At 42.5% G+C, this 17905-nt stretch overlaps 1 protein-coding gene and 1 pseudogene across 1 annotated transcript; both read right to left on the bottom strand.

The window, feature by feature from the left end:
• On the bottom strand, positions 3234-6639 carry ID4 (inhibitor of DNA binding 4, HLH protein). Its single transcript, XM_018039249.1, has 3 exons — positions 5765-6639; positions 5323-5381; positions 3234-4750 (listed from the first exon to the last, which is right to left on the bottom strand). Exons 1-2 carry the CDS (start codon positions 6212-6214, stop codon positions 5337-5339), a joined length of 495 nt encoding a protein of 164 aa, XP_017894738.1. The 5' UTR covers positions 6215-6639; the 3' UTR covers positions 3234-4750; positions 5323-5336.
• LOC102183024 lies at positions 17162-17661 on the bottom strand (annotated as a pseudogene).

Raw genomic sequence — 17905 nt, 5'->3', positions numbered from 1 at the left:
ACTAACTCACAGCAGTCCAAACAATGAAGGGTACATCTTCATGGAAATCGCCAATCTTAGGAATTAACGTGGAGAGAGAATGGAGGAAGGTTAAAACAATTTACTTATTTTTTAGAGTTAAACTTCTTTTTCAAACCTATCTTTCTGTATGTTGGTTAACTATTTTTAGATAAACACACACATACACACACAGTTACAGTCTGTCCGTTGACTGCTAAAGTTTATGAAATGGACAGTAGATATTTTAAAAAATGCTTAAAATATTTAAGAAAATATTTAAGGAACATTCTAAAATACATGAATTTGCATGAAGAACTGTAGGACTGCAGTACCTTCTTTTGGAAATTAAACATTGGAATAAAAGATGTAGTTTTAGAATGTGAATTTAATATGCATGCTAAAAGTGCTAATACGCACTTTTTATCATCATGAATTGAGAAACAGTCATTTAAAGCAAATAATGGTATCCTGTTTCAACAGGAATTTGCATATTTTGCCAATACCTTGGTAATATTTTAGGAAATCTCTTTCTAAAGTATGAGATTTCCTATTGGAAAAACATTCAGATTCAGTGAATTCATATGGAAAATTTGTCTTCGGTCTCTTTATTTAAATATTTTAAGTTCCTTATTTAGCCAGTGGAATACAGGTAACATATTTTGTTCTTCTTCCCGAGAAACTGATGTGTTTACTCGTTTAAGGACTCAAAGGGGCTTTTCAAATTAACTTCAGTTTTTATGGCCCCTTTTTCATATCCCTTGTGTGAATTTATTGTGGAGACTTATGAATGACGGAGTCAATTTCAGCAGCTGACTACCGAATTGCTTTGCTTCGGTGAGTATAAAAAAACTTTGGCAATGTGTTCAGACCCAAGTTTAGCGCCTAAGCAAAATTTTTTATAATAGCCAGGATATAAATCATCATGAAGGAGGCACTTGAACACAGAAACACACTTTTAAAAAATTCATCAAAAATTTGAAAAGCACTTTTAATTAAGTTTCTACGACTGCAGTTCATCTCTCTGGAACAAATGAGTTCCCTTTTGTAAGAGTTTTATCTTTTCAAGTATCTATTGTATCATTGCTCAAGGTAGAACTCGAAGTAAAATTACAATTTTAAAACCTTTTGGGCAATGGTTCTAATTAATATAATTAATATTTTAGCAAAATGTCATGGGTTGTAATTGAAAGAAACCATCTGGGTCTGAAGAGTACCTACTGAGGGCAACCCTATTAAGATTAATTCTGAGGTGAGTAAATTAATTTCCTGGACTTGCAAAGCAGCAAGGGGAAGCTTTTCCCTCTTCAGAAACCTGGAGGGGTTGGTCCTTGGCCCAGTAGAGACCCAAGGGCTATCTGGGCTGATTAACATATATATAATTAAAGTGCATCAGCTAGAAAGACAGAGCCAGTTTTATTTGGTTCTGCACTACTGTGAAATAATTTCTGTCAACATTATTGTGTGTGTGTGTGTGTGTGTGAAAGAGAGAGAGAGAGAGAGGGTTCTAGTTTCCCTGAGGATCATTCTGTTGGCTTTTTGGAATTCTTGCTCCCTCTCCTAGCAGATACCAAAGAGTAAACAAGATTTCTCTAGCATTCAAACTAGATTTCCTTTTTGTTCATATCACCATTTTCAAGCCACATTTTTCATCACCTGGTAAGGAACACTGTAAATAATTGAGGTGATCCATCAAAAGACCCATTCTTGATCATGAAAAATTGCATAACTCAGTAGAAGTCAATTAAAAACCACAAACTTCAGAACCCTTTGCTCAGTGAAGATTTATTATTATAGAAGGCATTTAATACAACAGATTATGGGGTGAAAATTTTTAAAAGTTCTAAAAATTCAGTTAAAGCTTGACAATAGACTTAAGATTTATACAATGTCAAAGTATATTAGTTCTTTGAAATGAAAGTTTTTTCTCCTTCAACATGAAATGTCTTGAGATGTTCAGGATTTTAAAACCACAATGAGAAACATCTCACCATGGGATGTTTTTTTTCCCTTTGTAGGTGTAAACGATTCTTACTCTTTGGTTGTGCCTATACATTAAAGGCAGACAAACTAAATGAGAGAAGTCAGTATTTTTCTGTGAAACCAATTATCTGAATCATTACAACTACATAGATAAATGACAAATGTTTTTATTTGGTTACTTGGTTAGGACACAGCCAACATTTAATAAAATGTATTATACAACTGCATATAAATTTAGTGAACAGTGACTTAGCTTCTTTAGAGACATTCAGTGCTGTGTGAGTGGCTGAGGGGAAAATGTCAAGTCTCTCAAATGTAACATCCATAATACTTTTTTCCCTTTTAGTGGTTCTTCATGCCCCAAATATGAAATTAATTAAGGAGCAAGACTTATCTTCAAAAATCAAAAATATTCATTTTGAGATGTACAATCTCCCAGCATAAGTTTAAGCTCTGCTTAAAAACTTAAGGATATGGTAGTTAGGCCTGACAAATGCCTAACTCCAACCAACAGAGCACATGTGACTTGCTTCCTACTGAAATTAAGCTGCCAAATAAAAAGGAGGGATTGTCCCCTTTCTTAATAACAAAGAATGCAATCGTTAGAATTCTTCAGACTTGGAATTCCAGCAGTGTTCTTGTGTTTTCCTCGATGTGTGACAAGAATGAATAACATCAAAAATAAAAATAAACCTCATCTAAACAAGTGGTCCTTTGACTTTTTAAGTTTCAACATCAAATACATCAAATTCTAAAAATACCTAAGACCAGTGAAATGTCAAAGCTGAGGGGATAACAAGAAGGAGACAGGGGACAGATTTTTTAAAATCTTACATTTTTTAGAATCTATCAGCATTAACTTTGTTCATTTCTGTTGAGATATTGCCATTTCAACTGACTACTAGAGGCCATATTTCATATTCATATAAATATTTGACTTTGACCTCATAAAAAGTCCCTTGGGTTTGTAATACTTTTATTCTTGTATAAGCTGAAACAAATCCTTTCCTTTTAAAAATCAAACAGACCACGTTACACACACAGTTGACTAACTATTTACAAAGCACCCAATTAAATCCTACTTAATTCTCACTCTAAAAATTCCATCTAACTGGTGTGTAGAGCACTGATCACATTAAATGCATAATGTTCACAAGCCCTGACAGTCCTATCTAACCCAGAATATACTACCTTCCTTCAAGAGAAAAGTCTTAAAAATAAGTGTTAAGGTTTTGAAGAAATGAGACCAGAAATCACGGTACAAGACAGATAAATCTACTTTAATAGTCACATGTAAAAGTTACACATCACAAGAGATTGGACAGTAGTTTAGCGGTTAACTAACATAGCTATAGTGAAAATCATTTTTATAAAAAAATAATCTAGATGCGGTCATCAGAATTTTTGGTCTACTTAAGTTAATGTTTGAAGATCGACTTTTATCCCTGCTTGAAGGATTTGCCATTATGCCTTAAATTTTTTTTTTCTCCCACTGTTGCCTATTAATATTCTTTGGAGGAAGGAAAGCAGAAAGTGTTCATTGCCAAGAGTTTGTCCTTTGGTAGCAAGCAGAGAACATTTTTCATTTCTATGATTTAAATAATCTGTACAGACATGAAACTCAGTGACATTAAGCTTTAGTGTAAAATGAAGAATGATAAGCATTTTTCCACTTTGATAAAACAATCGATTTCATAAACTCATCCGGATCCAAGCATTTCCCCATCCCGTAAGCAAAATCATTCCGAATCCATCTTGACCTCGGTTAAAAAAGGAAAAACAAACACTTACTCTTTATATATTACACTATCAAACCCTGTACTTAAAAACTGATAAAGCGCATTTTTCACATGTAGGCTTCAAATACAAAGATTTCGATCTAGGTTAAAGAAAACACATTTGAATGGACTCAGAACAAGTTTATTTTGTGATTAAACATCTCATGCAGTCATGCAGGATCACTAGCTATAACTGTTACTTCCGAGTCTACCCGCCACCCGGCAAAACAAAAACAAATTAAGAGCCAGACCAAACAGAAAAGACATTCAAGATTATCAAGAGCTCTTCAACTGAGCTGAAAAATAATTTTCCAAAAGAAATATTCCCACAGATTAAAAAAAAACACACACATAATATTTACAAAAAATATTTAATTAAAAATATCTTATAATTACAGTAGTCTATTAAAGCATATACTTTCTCACACTTATAGAGCATCTCTATATATACATGGTATGAAATGTCACTCAGTTATCTATACAATATGTAACATTCTTGCAGGGAACACAAAGTTCCCTGCCTCCGTATAAACATCTATTTTAAACAATAGATGTCAAAAAAAAGAAAAATATCTACAATGCTCTGGTATATTAGTAAAGCTTCAAAACAAAAATTGAGCTCCTTGGTCACAAAGTCGGTTTCTAACAGTCGGATTTACTCTTGATTCTTCTATTTATCAGTCCTGTCACACTTAAGCTTAAAAGTTTAACTGCACCTCCAAAAAACACAAAAAATGTACAATTCACAGCGGTTATAAATGGGACAAAAGAGAATACGTGTGTAGAATGTTTATGAACGTGCAAAAAAAATTTAACAAAGATGAAAAGTTTTATTTTTCTTCCCTCTCTCTTGGAATGACGAATGAAACGTTTCTAAGATTTGCTGATCTTTTTGTTGCATTTTTCCTTCCTCCGGTTGGCTTTTTCTCTAACTTCTGCTCTCTCCCCCTCCCTCTCTAGGGCTCCTGGCTCGGGCTCAGGCGGCCGCACACCTGTGGAAGAGGAATGAATAGAGGGGGTGTGTGAACCTTCCCGCTGCAGACTAACTGGCGCCACCGACCAAACTCAAGACATGCTTGATCAACAACCCAAAACAAACCACCGGGTCAGACTACACCCGCAGTCCGCCGCCCGGCCCGGCGCCATGCAGGCAGTCGCGAGCCCCCGGGCAGCCCGCGCAGGGCACCCACTCCGGGGACCCTGCCTGTGTCCTCTTTCGTGGGTGTCAGACTGCACGGGGCGGAGGGGGTGGGCGACATCGGGCCCCACGCCCACGAGGGTACCCTCACTTCGGCGGGGAGACCGGCCGATCACTGGGGGCGGCGGGGATACGAGGTGATCCGTCCCCCAGTTCTCGAAGCTAAGTACGGGTTCACTTACTAAACGGGTGGCAGAGAGAGAGAGAGGTGAATCTTCCTTGGGAATCTGCCCTCAGAAATGCTGGGGCGGGGGGTGGGGTAGGGTGGGGGGATGGCAAAGAACACCACTGTGCCTGACACCGGAAGGCCCCGGGGACGGGATGTCTCTGGTGACCGGCCACCCGAGAAGGGAAACGCGCGCTCACCTGCGACGCGCGGCTCAGCGGCAGAGAATGCTGTCGCCCTGCTTGTTCACCGCGCCGGCCTGGAACAGCAACCGACACCGAGGGAAAGGTTAGCGGGCGCCCCCACCGCGCTCCTCCCGGTCTTCCTCATCGGTTCCCGGAAGCCAGGCTGGCCCGCCGACGCATGCCCCCACCCCAACCTGCAGCCCCAGGGGGAGACGCCCCTTCCCCAGGGGGCACCGAGTGGACTTGACAGCCCAGGAGGCGCCCAGCCCCTGGTCCCCGCCCCGCGCGCCCACCCGGCCGGCCCCCAAGCTTGCTGCACCCAGCCCCCGGGAGGAGCGGCAGGACGAACTGTCACTCTCCGCCGCCCCTGCCCCGGGGAAAGGGAGCGCCCGCGTGCCTCCACCCGGCCGTCGCCCTCCCCGCGGACCCCCGCGGCATCCGCCCCGGGGCCTCTCACCGGGTCGGTGTTGAGCGCGGTGAGCGGGGTCCGCGGCGGCGCGGCCGGGCAGGTCCCGGCCGGGAGGTGCGGCGGCGCGGGCGGCGGCGGCTGCCTCAGCAGAGCCGGGTGCGTCTCCAGCGCCAGCTGCAGATCCAGGATGTAGTCGATAACGTGCTGCAGGAGCTCTACTTTGCTGACTTTCTTGTTGGGCGGGATGGTGGGCACCAGCCTCCGCAGGCGGCTGTAGCAGTCGTTCATATCGCACTGCAGGCACAGCGCCGGCTCGTCGGCCGCCGCCTCAGCCGCCTTGCAGCGCGCGGCCGCCGCCGCCGCCGCCGCGGCCGCCGAACCGCCCAGGCTGTGGCCGTGCTCGGCCAGGCAGCGCAGCGCCAGCTCGCCGCCGCCGCCGCCGCCGCAGCCCGACGGCGCCTTGCGGCCCGAGGGGCGCACCGGGCTCACCGCCTTCATCGCGCGCGCCCTGCGCCCTGCGCGAGCGGACCCGCTTGGGCGAGCGAGCGAGGCAGGCAAGCTCCGGCCCCCTCCCCTCGTTGGCGGCCGGCTCCGCTCCCCTCTCCTTCGCGCCCCGCGCTCCTGCTCTGCGCTCGGGGCACCGGAAAGCTCCAGGCGATCGCGCGCCCCACAACTGACCGGAGAATCGCTCTGGGCGACAGCGGGCGACACTCGGCCGGGACCAAAAGGCAAGGAAAAAAAAAAAAAATCAAAGGCACCGGAAAGAAAGCAGCCCACCGGGCGCCCGAGTCACTCCCTTCGGACCTCCGACTACAGCCAGCCCGCCGCCGCGGCCGCGCTCCCCCAGGCCCGAGGTGTCCCCAGTTCCTATCTTAGACTCACAACCGCACCTCCTCTCCGCTCCGGCCCGATCCGCCGCGCAGCTGTATTTATAAGCCGCGCGCTCCGGGGGCGGGGCCAGCGCGCCGGCCGGGTCGCCGCGCGAGCGAAAGCGGAGTCCGGGCTGGGCTCTGGGGGGCGGGTGCGCGGAGGGAGGCGGCGAGGGCGGGGGCTCCCGGCGATGCCGGGGGGCGGGAGCCGGGCAACCCGAGTGGAGGGGTGGGCGGGGGGTCGGGAGTGCCCAGCCAATCAGGCGGACGGTGCCACCTCAGGGAATGACGCTCGGGCCAATGGGAAGGGCACTCCATTCCGTCAACGCCGTGGGTGGGGGCTTTGAGAACCGAGAGCTGGGTGGGAGTCGGGCCAGGCTGGTGTGTGCCCTAGGGAGGCGAAAAGAGAGGGAGAAGTTAATTGCGAAGAGCTGCGGGAATGTGCGGCTGGAATTCACTCTCCCCCCCGGCTTAGGCGGTGGAGGGAGCGCCCGGGCCCTGCTCGAGGCTCTCCTGCCACTGCTAACAGCCTGGCGCCAGAGGACCGTCCACCACCCATCCCTCCATCCCTGGATTTCAGCGCCTTAAGAAGGACGCTGTTCTAGAAGGCACGTTCGTTCTCCTGTTTCCCCACTCCCGTTTCTTTCTTCAGCTTTTCCCAACTGCTGAAACCATAATGATGGAATGGAATGCGTTGCCTTTCCGTGCCTGTTTTTAAAACGTTAAAGCTTGAGGGGTGAGGGGTGGCGGGTGGGGAGGGGGAAATGGAAAAGAAGGCCGAATGCACATTTTTGGTGAAGGGACGTATAAATAAAACCGAGACGTCGTAGGGTTTTTCTTTTACCCATCTAGATGCAAAAGTGGGCTCAAGAAATGCAATTGCCTTGAACATTAAATTAGAGCACGTAAATATTAAAAATGCATGGGCACGGAGTATTTAAAATTCCACCATGACATATAATATTAATCCGTTTTATGTAAAATTCATACCTGTAACATAATGTAGGCCATTAATGCACTGCTTCACGTATGAGTCATCGTACCCCGCTTCAAATAAGATACTGAGAATGTCCAGTCTCCTCCTTTTGCAACGAAGTATTGAAATTCACACTTCCAGTCCCGGTAGTCCTGCTTGGGCCCCATCCTGCAGAAAAGTCTGCTAATTAAAGACGTTCCTGTGTTAAAGATTTCTAATGGGAAAGCTGTCCTTCAGCGGCTCAAAACAAAACTGCACAGTGAACTTTGATAGGGCCTTGTGTGTACTCTGCAAGAAAAACTTGAGCCCTTCAGATAAGAAATGAGCGTGAAAACCCTGTCAATGGGGACATGAATTCTGTGCGCTTTTAGCCTGCAAACCTCCCACCTTTAGACAAGCTAGATGAATTAGCTCTAGAATTTTCTTAATTTATATACCTTATATAAATAAGCGCCTTCATTTTTATAGATAATTGAAAGAAAGGGACATGGACTTCATTTCTTCCTGTCTACCCTCTGTAAGGAAACCCTCCCTTCCTTCCCAGAACTGAAATACCTGAATTGGGCGGGAATTTTGTTTAGCCACGTGCGTACTTTATGACTACGGCATTGCTGTTTCTCCAGAGTACATTCCTTTTTCCTGATGAAGTGAGGAGTGACTGTTTAATGCTGGTTTCACAGGGAGAGGCAACAGCCCTTCTTGCCCCTAAATCCTTATATATTAAGATCTCTGATGTTTGTTTGGAAGTGAGTGACATTCTTATTGATTCTTAATGTGCACACCTAGATGGTCAGCATGCAGTTATCCAGAAAAGCAGAATTAGAAAACCCAAAAGATTTGCTTCTAAATACAGGCATAGTTTTATAAATGCTTGAAAGTGTTAGCCACTCAATGGTGTCTGACTGTTTATGACCCCAGGGACTGTAGCCCTCCAGACTCCTGTCCATGGGATTTCCCAGGCAAGAATACTAGAGTGGGTTGCCATGCTCTCCTCCAGGGGATCTTCCCAACCTGGGGATTGAACCCGGGGTCTCTTGCATTGCAGGCAGATTCTTTACCATCCGAGCCATCAGGAAAGTAAAACTGATTAAATTGATATAAATAAACACAGAGTGAATATTGCCATTTTAGATAGAAAGCTGGGCAAGGGAACCCTTCTGGGTGTAAGTGATTCCCTTGGAGCCAATCACATCAGCAGATAATAGTAATAAAAGGATCTACGTACAGATGTTTTGTTCCACTGATTTTTTTCTCTCTTTCCGAGAGTTTAAAAACTGCTCCTGAATTAAGAACCTATGATTTTTCTGTTTGACAAAATTTGTGTGCTGATATGCCCAGGGTACCCTCACACGTCACAACTTTTCATAGCCTAGGTTGATTAGAATAAAATTTAAGTTTCAAATAGGTAACACTAAGGGACAATCATATCCATCTTTTTGAACCTAGTGAAATCTCCTGAAAGCCATGCCCTGGGTGTGGCAGGTGCCAAATACCGAAGTTTTAGGTTTTGTTGGGGTTGGTCTGTGTGTGACTGTCCTAAGTCAGAGAGGCTGAGTGACTGTTGGACTCTTAACGGGTAAGTTAAAGGAATGTACTCTGGCCACAGGATCGAGAACTCTCAGGAAAAATGTTATCTCCAGCTCTTACCACAGAGGGGGCAGAAATAGTCATTGTATATTCTTCTTTGTGAAGGTGGAAAGGCAGCAAGACAGTTTAAAAAAAAAAAAAATCACAGTTCTACCTAAAACATTATACTGTGGAAAGGAGGGAGATATGTATCCTGAGCCTTTTGACCCAGGAAACCACAGAGTACTAGGATTCACGCAGTGTCTGTTTTCGATTTTTATACACAATCACTTACGTGACGTCAAAGCTAAAGTCTCAAAAGACTCCAGACACCGCTAGTTCAAAACAGAGTTTACTCAGCAATTGCCAGCTTCTGTAGCAACCTCACGAGCTATATTATTTCTGCCGGAAGTTCAGTTTCCCATGACTCTTCCCTTTCACTTCAAACTGCTGCCCTCGCGCTTGTAAAAAGTAAGGCAGACAAGCCAAAAGCCCTTTGCTGTGAAAATGCTGGAGACTCCCAAAACATACTTCAATGGGAACCAGGGGTGAAATATTCAGAGGAGAGTTGCTGGGGAGTCCTGTTGACCAGAATGATGTGTACACCCCTTCCTCCAGACAAAGGGGTCTGCACCCATTTCTGGGGTTGCTGTCTAGATGCTAATCAGACCCTCGCTGTACTGCAACACCCAGGCTCTCAGAACTCACAATTGCCCTGTGTTTACATGAAGCATGGGTATCCAAGCATATTGTGCTATTCAGCCCCAATGCCTTTTTAGGACTTAATACTTCTTTCTCCGTGGCCTGCAGTGAAGCAGTGGGTGGGCTCAGGCGCATAGATAAACATGAGTGTTCCCATGCTTTGGTCCTTCTCTGGATGTAAGTGGTCACTGAATGAGGCCCATGCGTTCTTTCTGGGCATAGGAAACCATGCTGTACTTTGCTGCAGGAATGTCCCTTGCTGCAAAAGAGAAAATCGGGCAAAGAGGCAGTTCAAATCAAGGCTGCTTTATCTGGCACTAAGCTTTATAAACTTACTTGTGCTACCCTTGGACTGCTGATACCAGTCCCGGAAACACTGATAACCGCTGGGTTTACCTGGCCTTGAAAAAGGCTTACAGGAAGAGGACTTTGTATACTGAACATAGTTGGGCAGTCGTGGCCATCAACAATGCCCACTTCGGGAATTTTTCAAGGTAGTCTGTTGAAATAAGTTGTAGGTGATTTTTTAAAAAATCTCTCCTCAGATAAATTAAGGACAGAAAATGAGAAGACAGAAATGTCATTTGTTTTTACTGTAGAAGACATCAAGAACGTGGCCTCAAAATCAGACAGCCTGGACTCCAGTACTTTGGCTCCTTGATTTACTGTCTTATATCGTTAAGCCAGATTCTTAAATTCTTATATCTTTTTTTATATGAGATGAAGCTAAAACTGTATCTACTTTATAAGGTATTTATTATATATATATGTGAATTTATATAAAGTTTTTAGAACATTGGCACATGATGTGTACAATGTTCAAATTTATTATTTTTGATAAATAGTTCCTCCTAGTTTGTGGCTTATCTTTTTGTTCACTTAATCTTTTGAGAACAGAAGTTTTTAATATTGATGATGTTCAGTTTATCAATTTCTTCTTTTAGGGATCGTCCTTTTGGTATTGTGCCTATTTAAGGAATCTTTGCATAAGCCAAGGTAACATAGGTTTTCTCCTATGTTTTCTTCTAGAAGCTTGATAATTTTTAGGTAGGGTTGGTTTCACAGGCCTGCAACCTGTTCAGTAACACAGGGTCCCGCATTTAGAAGGGCCCCATGCTTGGGCTAATGCTTCTGCCATTGCTGTTTTGAATTTCTCAGTAATTTCTGAACGGGGGCCATGTCTTTTCATTTTGCTTTGGGCCCACTCAGGGCTGGTTTTATGTTTTATCTGTGATCTGTTTTCAGGTTCTTTTTGTATGTTGCTTAAGATATGGATTGAACTTAATATTTTTGCCTCTGCATATCCAGTTGTTCTAGCACTCTTCATTGAAACGGCTATCCTCTTTCCATTGGATTGGCTTTGCACCTTTGTCAAAAGTTGGTTGCATGTATGATGGGTCTATTTCTGGCCTCTGAATCCTGATCTACTGGTCTATTTGTCTGTTTTTACACTGTGACCACACTGTCTTGATTATACAGCTTTATAAGTCTTGAAATCGGGTCGTGCTGATCGGCTGATCCTTCAGCTTTGCTCCTCTTTTTAAGAGTTCTTTGGCTATTCTGGAGTTGTTGCATTTCCATATGAAAGTTAAGAATCTGTGAATTTTTTCAAGAGAGGACTTGTATCCAAAATATATAAAGAATGTGTACCCAGATTATATAAAGAACTCTCAAAACTCATGAATAAGAAAACAAACAACCCAGTTAAAAAATTGACACAAGGCTCCATAAGACTAGTGAGTGCGTGAAGTCGTTCAGTCGTGTCTGACTCTTTGTGACCCCAAGGACTGTAGGATATCAGGCTCCTCTGTCCCTGGGATTTTCCAGGCAAGGGTACCCACTAAGTAAAATACACAAATGATGAATGAGCACCCGAGAAGATGCTCAAAGTCACTGATCATCTGGGCTGTGCTTCGAAACTATAAGGAGATACTGCTACACACTTGTCATAACTGCTAAAATTAATAAGATTGAACATGCTGAATATGGGTGAGGTTGTGGAACAACTGTAACTCTCTGTACTGCTGATGGGAATGTAGAAGGAGAAAAATCACTTTGGAAAACAATTTTGTAAGTTCTTACAAAGTAAAATGTACACATGCCATTTGACCCAGCCATTCCCGTTAGGCACCTATCCAAGATAGATAAAATCGTATATCCAAGGGCCATGAAGGGGCATGAGAGTGATGGATATGTTAATTATCTTAATGGTGGTAATAGTTTCACAGATGTATATTGAAACATTAAGTTGTACAACATATCTGTATCTATTGAATGCCAGTTATATCTCCATAGAGCTGTTTAAAAGTATTAATTTAAAAAATTTACTTTCAAATCTCCGAAGAGTTCCTTCTATGAATCCACCAGGGTTTGTTTTCTAACTTCTACAGGTGGGCATTTTATGGTCTCTCTCTCTCTCTGTCTTTCCTTTAAACTCTGTATCAAATTGCTCTCAGGCAGGGATCATAGCATTAACGGAATGCTGGTGAGACACTGTCCAAAGCAGTCATGAGACATATATTGCTTTAATGTATCAGCTGTCATAGTAATGCATTAACATATTCAGTCACTTACTGGAAGTGGACTCTGCTAAAACCACATCCACTCCTTGCTGGTTCATGACCTGTTCTGTTGTGACGTGGGTTTTTGAGGCTCTGAGGAGGAGACTCAGCCTGACTATTTGAAATACTTTTTTCTTTTGCAAAAACTAAAGCTATGTTCTGGTTTCTCATCTCTGTTTCACCTCAGTTGTGACCTCTTCGGTCTCAATGATCCCAGATTAGCCGCTGCCTTGGGGCAAATGCACACTGGGTGGAGAAGATAAGATGCTTCATAACTCTGTTTTCAGGATGGCCTAGCATTTTTTCCTCTTCATTGTTTCCTTCACAAGAAAATACACAATGTAACAGGATTAGATGCATTCACTTCCAGAGCAGGGAGCACGAATTCCCAGCAGGTACCCTGTATTTGCTCTTAAAATCCTATGGCTCAATCAGTAGCCTCAGCTTCTCCACTGGCCAAGAGGAGGGACTTAGAGGGATGGAGTAAGGATTTGCTGCTTTGAAAGTCCCAGGAGAAAAGCAGTAAGTAAACAATAGGGGGCAGTACACTTGTGCATAATAGACACCAATGTCCATCCGTGTCTGTGCCATTATTGAAATGAGCTTGTAATAGATAAAATGATTAGGAAGAGGCCAGAGAGACCAGATTCTCGCTTTAGCTCATCATTATCCTTTATAGAGAAATATAAAACAGAATTTATTTATTTGTTTATTTACTATTTAAAAAACTTGTCCCAATAAATATTGATATATATCCCTCTGCCACATTCTTTCTTGGAGCAGGTAATAATGCGAGACTTTGCTAATAGTCTGTTCTATTCATGGCATAAGTTATGGCTAGACCTCACTGGTGGAGGGATTTTAGTATTTCCCTTTCTTTTATTATTTTAAAATATTTATTTTTATTTATTTATTTGACTGTGCTGGGTCTTCGCTGCATCATGCAGGATCTTTAGTTGTGGTATGCCAACTCTTAGTTGTAGCATGTGGGATCTGGTTTCCTGACCAGAGATCGAACCTGGGGCTTCCTGCATTGTAAGTATTGAGTCTTAGATAATGGACCACCAGGGAAGCCCCCTCTCTTTCTTTTAAAGTGAACACAAAATAATCCCAGAATACTACAGAAAAAGCTCAATTAAATGTATTTTAACTACTTAGAGGAGAGACACCAAGTAAACAGTAGTTGGCTTCACATCTTGGAACTAACTGAATGTTGAGTAGGAATTCAAAACAGCAAATCTGCCTTTGCTGAGAAAAATAGCTTTCCCATCTTTTTATATCTAGGTCATGGTTCCTAAGAACAGATACAATGTTCAAGAAACAGTTGCATTATTTTGCCCCTGAGGAGGAATTTTGGAGACATTTTTGTAGAACTCACACAGCTGTCATTGGTTGTTGGATGGTTCATGATGTCAGTGAGCTGTGTACCTGCCGTGGAAAATAAGTGTGTGGAAGGGAGAAAAACAGTGTGAAAGCTCACTTGTATGTAGAATAATTAAACTAGCACACTTTTCTACTAGCAAAACATATACAACAAAGCACTAAAGGAATTAAAGATGCAGAATTAAAGGAAAAGAGACTGAGTTAACTTTGAACTTTATCAACATTAGTAATTGTATATAAAAATAGTTCAGTTTGAAAAAACCACCCCTTGGGGAGGGAATACAGGTAAACAATTTTCTCTTAAATAGAATTAAATGATATAATCTTTCATAAAATATTTTTTCTTAAAAGATAACTGTTTGACCGGATAATTTAAAAATTTGTTAAAAGTCTTAGATAATTCTCTGGTGGCTCAGATGGTAAAGAATCTGCCTGCAATGCAGGAGACCTGGATTTGATCCCTTGATTGGGAAGATCTCCTGGAGAAGGGAACGGTGACCCACTCCAGTATTCTTGCCTGGAGAATTCTGTGGACAGTGAAGCCTGGATAGCTATAGCCCATGGGGCTACAAGAGTTGGACACGACTGAGCGAGACTAATACTTGTACTTGTGTGTGGTAGATAATACTTGGTCTAATGCAACCAGATCTACCATTTTAAAAACATCTTGTTCATTAGATCATCATCAAAGTATGATTCTCTTTGTTTACATTATGTTCTAAAAATGAATAAAACACATTATTGGGAAAAATAAGACAATCACTATGACAGTGTTGTAAAAAAAATGGTACATATATTGTCATTGCAGCTTCTAGGCATAAGATTGGAGTTATATGAGATCAAAGAAACTTACTGAAAATATTTTAACATGGGTCATCCACCCATTGGTTTGTCTTAATCAGGAATCTACAGCCTGTACTACATAAAATGATTTTTGCCCTCTGGCAGGTTCTTAAATGGGCAATGTTCAGCACCTTCCAATACTGTCCATCAGTAGCCTTCCCAGAGCTGCCAACTCCAATCTCTGGTGAACCGAGCTGAAAGAATGGTAGTGCTTTCTTTTTATCTATCTTCTAGAAGCTTCCTCATATACCAAAGGGATATATGCTTAAACCTCTATATTATAGATTAAATCAAACCCAACTCTTCAGCCTTACTTTTAAGATTCTCTGTTAACTAATCTTTCTCCAAAACTGTTTCAATTCAGTTCAATTCAATTCGAGTCAAACCTGCACACACATATCTTGTATAGCTATTATATGACAGCACTGTGTTCAAGAAAAATAAGCCCCTCCTGGAGCTTGCTGTTTACAAAATGGTTTAAACAAGTTAAAAAGTAATCAATGCAATACAAGTGCTTTCTGTGCAATAGTACAGGCATGGATGGGACACGGGGGAAGCAAAAACCAACACCTGAGTCCAAAAGGAAACATCAAAGAGGAAGAGTTATTCCAGCTGGGTCTTCTGGAAGATGACTTCATCAGTGGAAGATGACTTCATCAGTGGAAGACGACTTTTCAGGTAGTGGGAAGAGAAAGTGCAGAGGCTTGGAGGACTGAAGCTTTAAGGGTATCCCTCCTTCTCTCTGCTTCAGTCCAAACCCTCAACTTACATTTCCCTACAGTCACCTAGTACTTTTTTTCCTCATCTCATGATTTTCACCCCATCTAAACAATGTTTCACTCCTCTTTCTTCCAATCCAGACACACCAACTCTTTAAAAAACCATTGTAGGACTTAGATCAATGTGGTTTCTTCATCTGGGAAGCCATCTATCATGCATTCCCTCACTATAATTTTTTAGAGTAGCTTTATTCATTTTCCATTTTATAATAAATAAATGTATATACAAATTGGAAAGAAATTCTAAACTCAAAGATGAAAAGCAAAGGTCATGCACAAACCACTGTTAATATATTATTGTGTACATTTCCCATGAATAAAAATATTATTTCTTGAGCAAAGCCTTTAGTGTGCAATGCATACTTCCCAGAAAATCTAATTTTTCACTTCATATAATATTGGTATAGTTCCAGATCAATAATTACTTGGCTTTCTCATAATTTTTATGGTTGCCTAGTATTCTATTATACAGACATGCCATGATTTATTATAGATATTTTATTTTTTCCATTGTTTTGGTATGTCCTCTTATCAATAAGAGGGGCTTTCCCAGGTGGTGCAGTGGTAAAGACTCTGCTTGCCAATGTAGGAGACACAAGAGATGTGGTTCGGGTTTGATCCCAGGTTGGGAAGATCTTCTGGAGGAGGAAATGGCAACCCACTCCAGTATTCTTGCTTGGAGAATTCCATGGACATAGGAGCCTGGTGGGCTATGGTCCATGAGGTCGCAAAGAGTCAGACATGACTGTGAGACTAAGAATACACACATACATGCTTTATTATTTGTAGTTTTTTCTGTTTTCTTATCACATCATCAGTGTTACATGACAGTTTGTATTTGCTTTCATGCTACTATGTAATTCTCCTTAAGCTGTGTCAGGACTGTGTATTTTATTTATTTGTTTATTTATACCACACCACACAACTTGTGGGATCTTAGTTCCTGGGTAGGGATCGAACCCAGGGCCCTGGTAGCTAGAGCCTTGCATCCTCGCTCCAGGACTGCCAGGGAACTTCCAGAATTGTTTGTTTTGAATTTTCAACTGTCAGAAACATCTTATTGGCAAGGCCAGTTCTTCCTTATCTTTTGCTACTTATCATAGGCAGTAAAGAGAATTATCCATATACTAAGAATTCATCAGGCTGTTCAGGAGGGTTGACAGAATCTGCTAGGATGACACCCTAGTGAAGAGCGGGTCAGAGGTGACAGGCAGATTTTGCACAGACTTAAGAGTGTGGCTGACCTATTGAAGTGAGAACGGGGAAGGGCTAGGGCAGAGTAGTGGTGGAGCCACCAGCTCAGCTGATATCCCAGAAAGGTCCCTGTCTACTTAGCAAAAAGCCTTAGGTAGGCTGATAAAACTTTAAAGTATGCATTTGCTGGAAATTTCTCAAGGGAGGGATGTAGTAGAAAAGAGAGATCAGAGGGCTAGAAATACCTCTCATTTCTTCAACTCTTTATTTTCTTGATAAAGCGTCTCCTACAATCAGAATTTACATGCAGTTGCAAACAGATTTGACAATGAAGTCTATGTCCCTGATACACACCAATGAATCACTATATTCACCCACGTTGACCTAAACCTTTTTATTCCTCCATGTCTACACTACCAGCCTTCAGTAGTGACCACCATAATGTACTCCAATGGCAAAAGGTAAACCACCTGTTCTATTGATAAAAATTTAAATCAGGAATAAGTAAACAGAAAAGGCCTTTTTTTTTTTTTTTTCCCTGAAAAGGTTTATTGTGCACAGAGGGGAAGGGTTCAGTCCTTCTTGGCTGCCTCTCCCCTGATGATGGCCAGGACGTTGCTCAGCTCCTCTCTTCCTCTTGGTGTGGATATGTGTCCCTACCCTTTTTTTGATGAACTTGAGGGCCCACTCGTCCTTGGAGACCGTGAGCAGCTCCATGGCCTGCTGCTCATAAGGGGCGAAGCCACACACTGCTCGGATCATGTCCTTCAGGAACTTGGTGTGTGTTGGTGACGTACCCACGGCGGTGGCTGTGCCTCAACTTGCTCCTGTTCTTAGTCGCCTTGTGGCCCTGTGGAGGCCCACGGCCACGGGGGAGCGCAGAGCCTTGGCTGCTGCTGTTCAACTGAAAAGGCATTTTTAAAATAAAGTTCTTCTTGGACACTTAGGTGCTGATTCACTTTATTAAACAACCATAGAACTATGTCACTTAAGTGGGTACAAGGTTTCACTTAACTCCAGGAGTTTAGAAAGGGTGTTACCAATAAAACTTACCTATTTTGGCAAAATTCATCTTGGAATACAAATGTCCTTAGTATGAAAATGATTCTTCATTTTCTCAGTTGGAATATGATCAGTATACTACCTTGCTGATCATGAAGACAATGCTTCTGTAATTCAGGAGGTCTGAAGTCCATTATTTCATTTCTGAAGGGATAGGAAATAACAATAGGAGAGCACTCTTCCTTCACCCTGCCATAGCACATTTGTTGAGCCATCAGGCTCCTGGGGCATCTTTCTATATCTGTCCTGCTGAA

Source organism: Capra hircus, chromosome 23 (assembly GCF_001704415.2).
Source record: "Capra hircus breed San Clemente chromosome 23, ASM170441v1, whole genome shotgun sequence".
NCBI classification, from domain to species: Eukaryota; Metazoa; Chordata; class Mammalia; order Artiodactyla; family Bovidae; genus Capra; species Capra hircus.
The sequence above is the reverse complement of the archived record's forward strand: the minus strand, read 5'-3'. Positions and strand labels throughout refer to the sequence as shown.

Coding starts and splice junctions, on each gene's coding strand:
- ID4 (XM_018039249.1), bottom strand. CDS start 6,214: ATGAAGGCGGTGAGCCCGGTGCGCCCCTCGGGCCGCAAGGCGCCGTCG. Junction 5,382..5,764: donor CCGCGCTCAACACCGACCCG/GTGAGAGGCCCC, acceptor TTGCTGTTCCAG/GCCGGCGCGGTGAACAAGCA.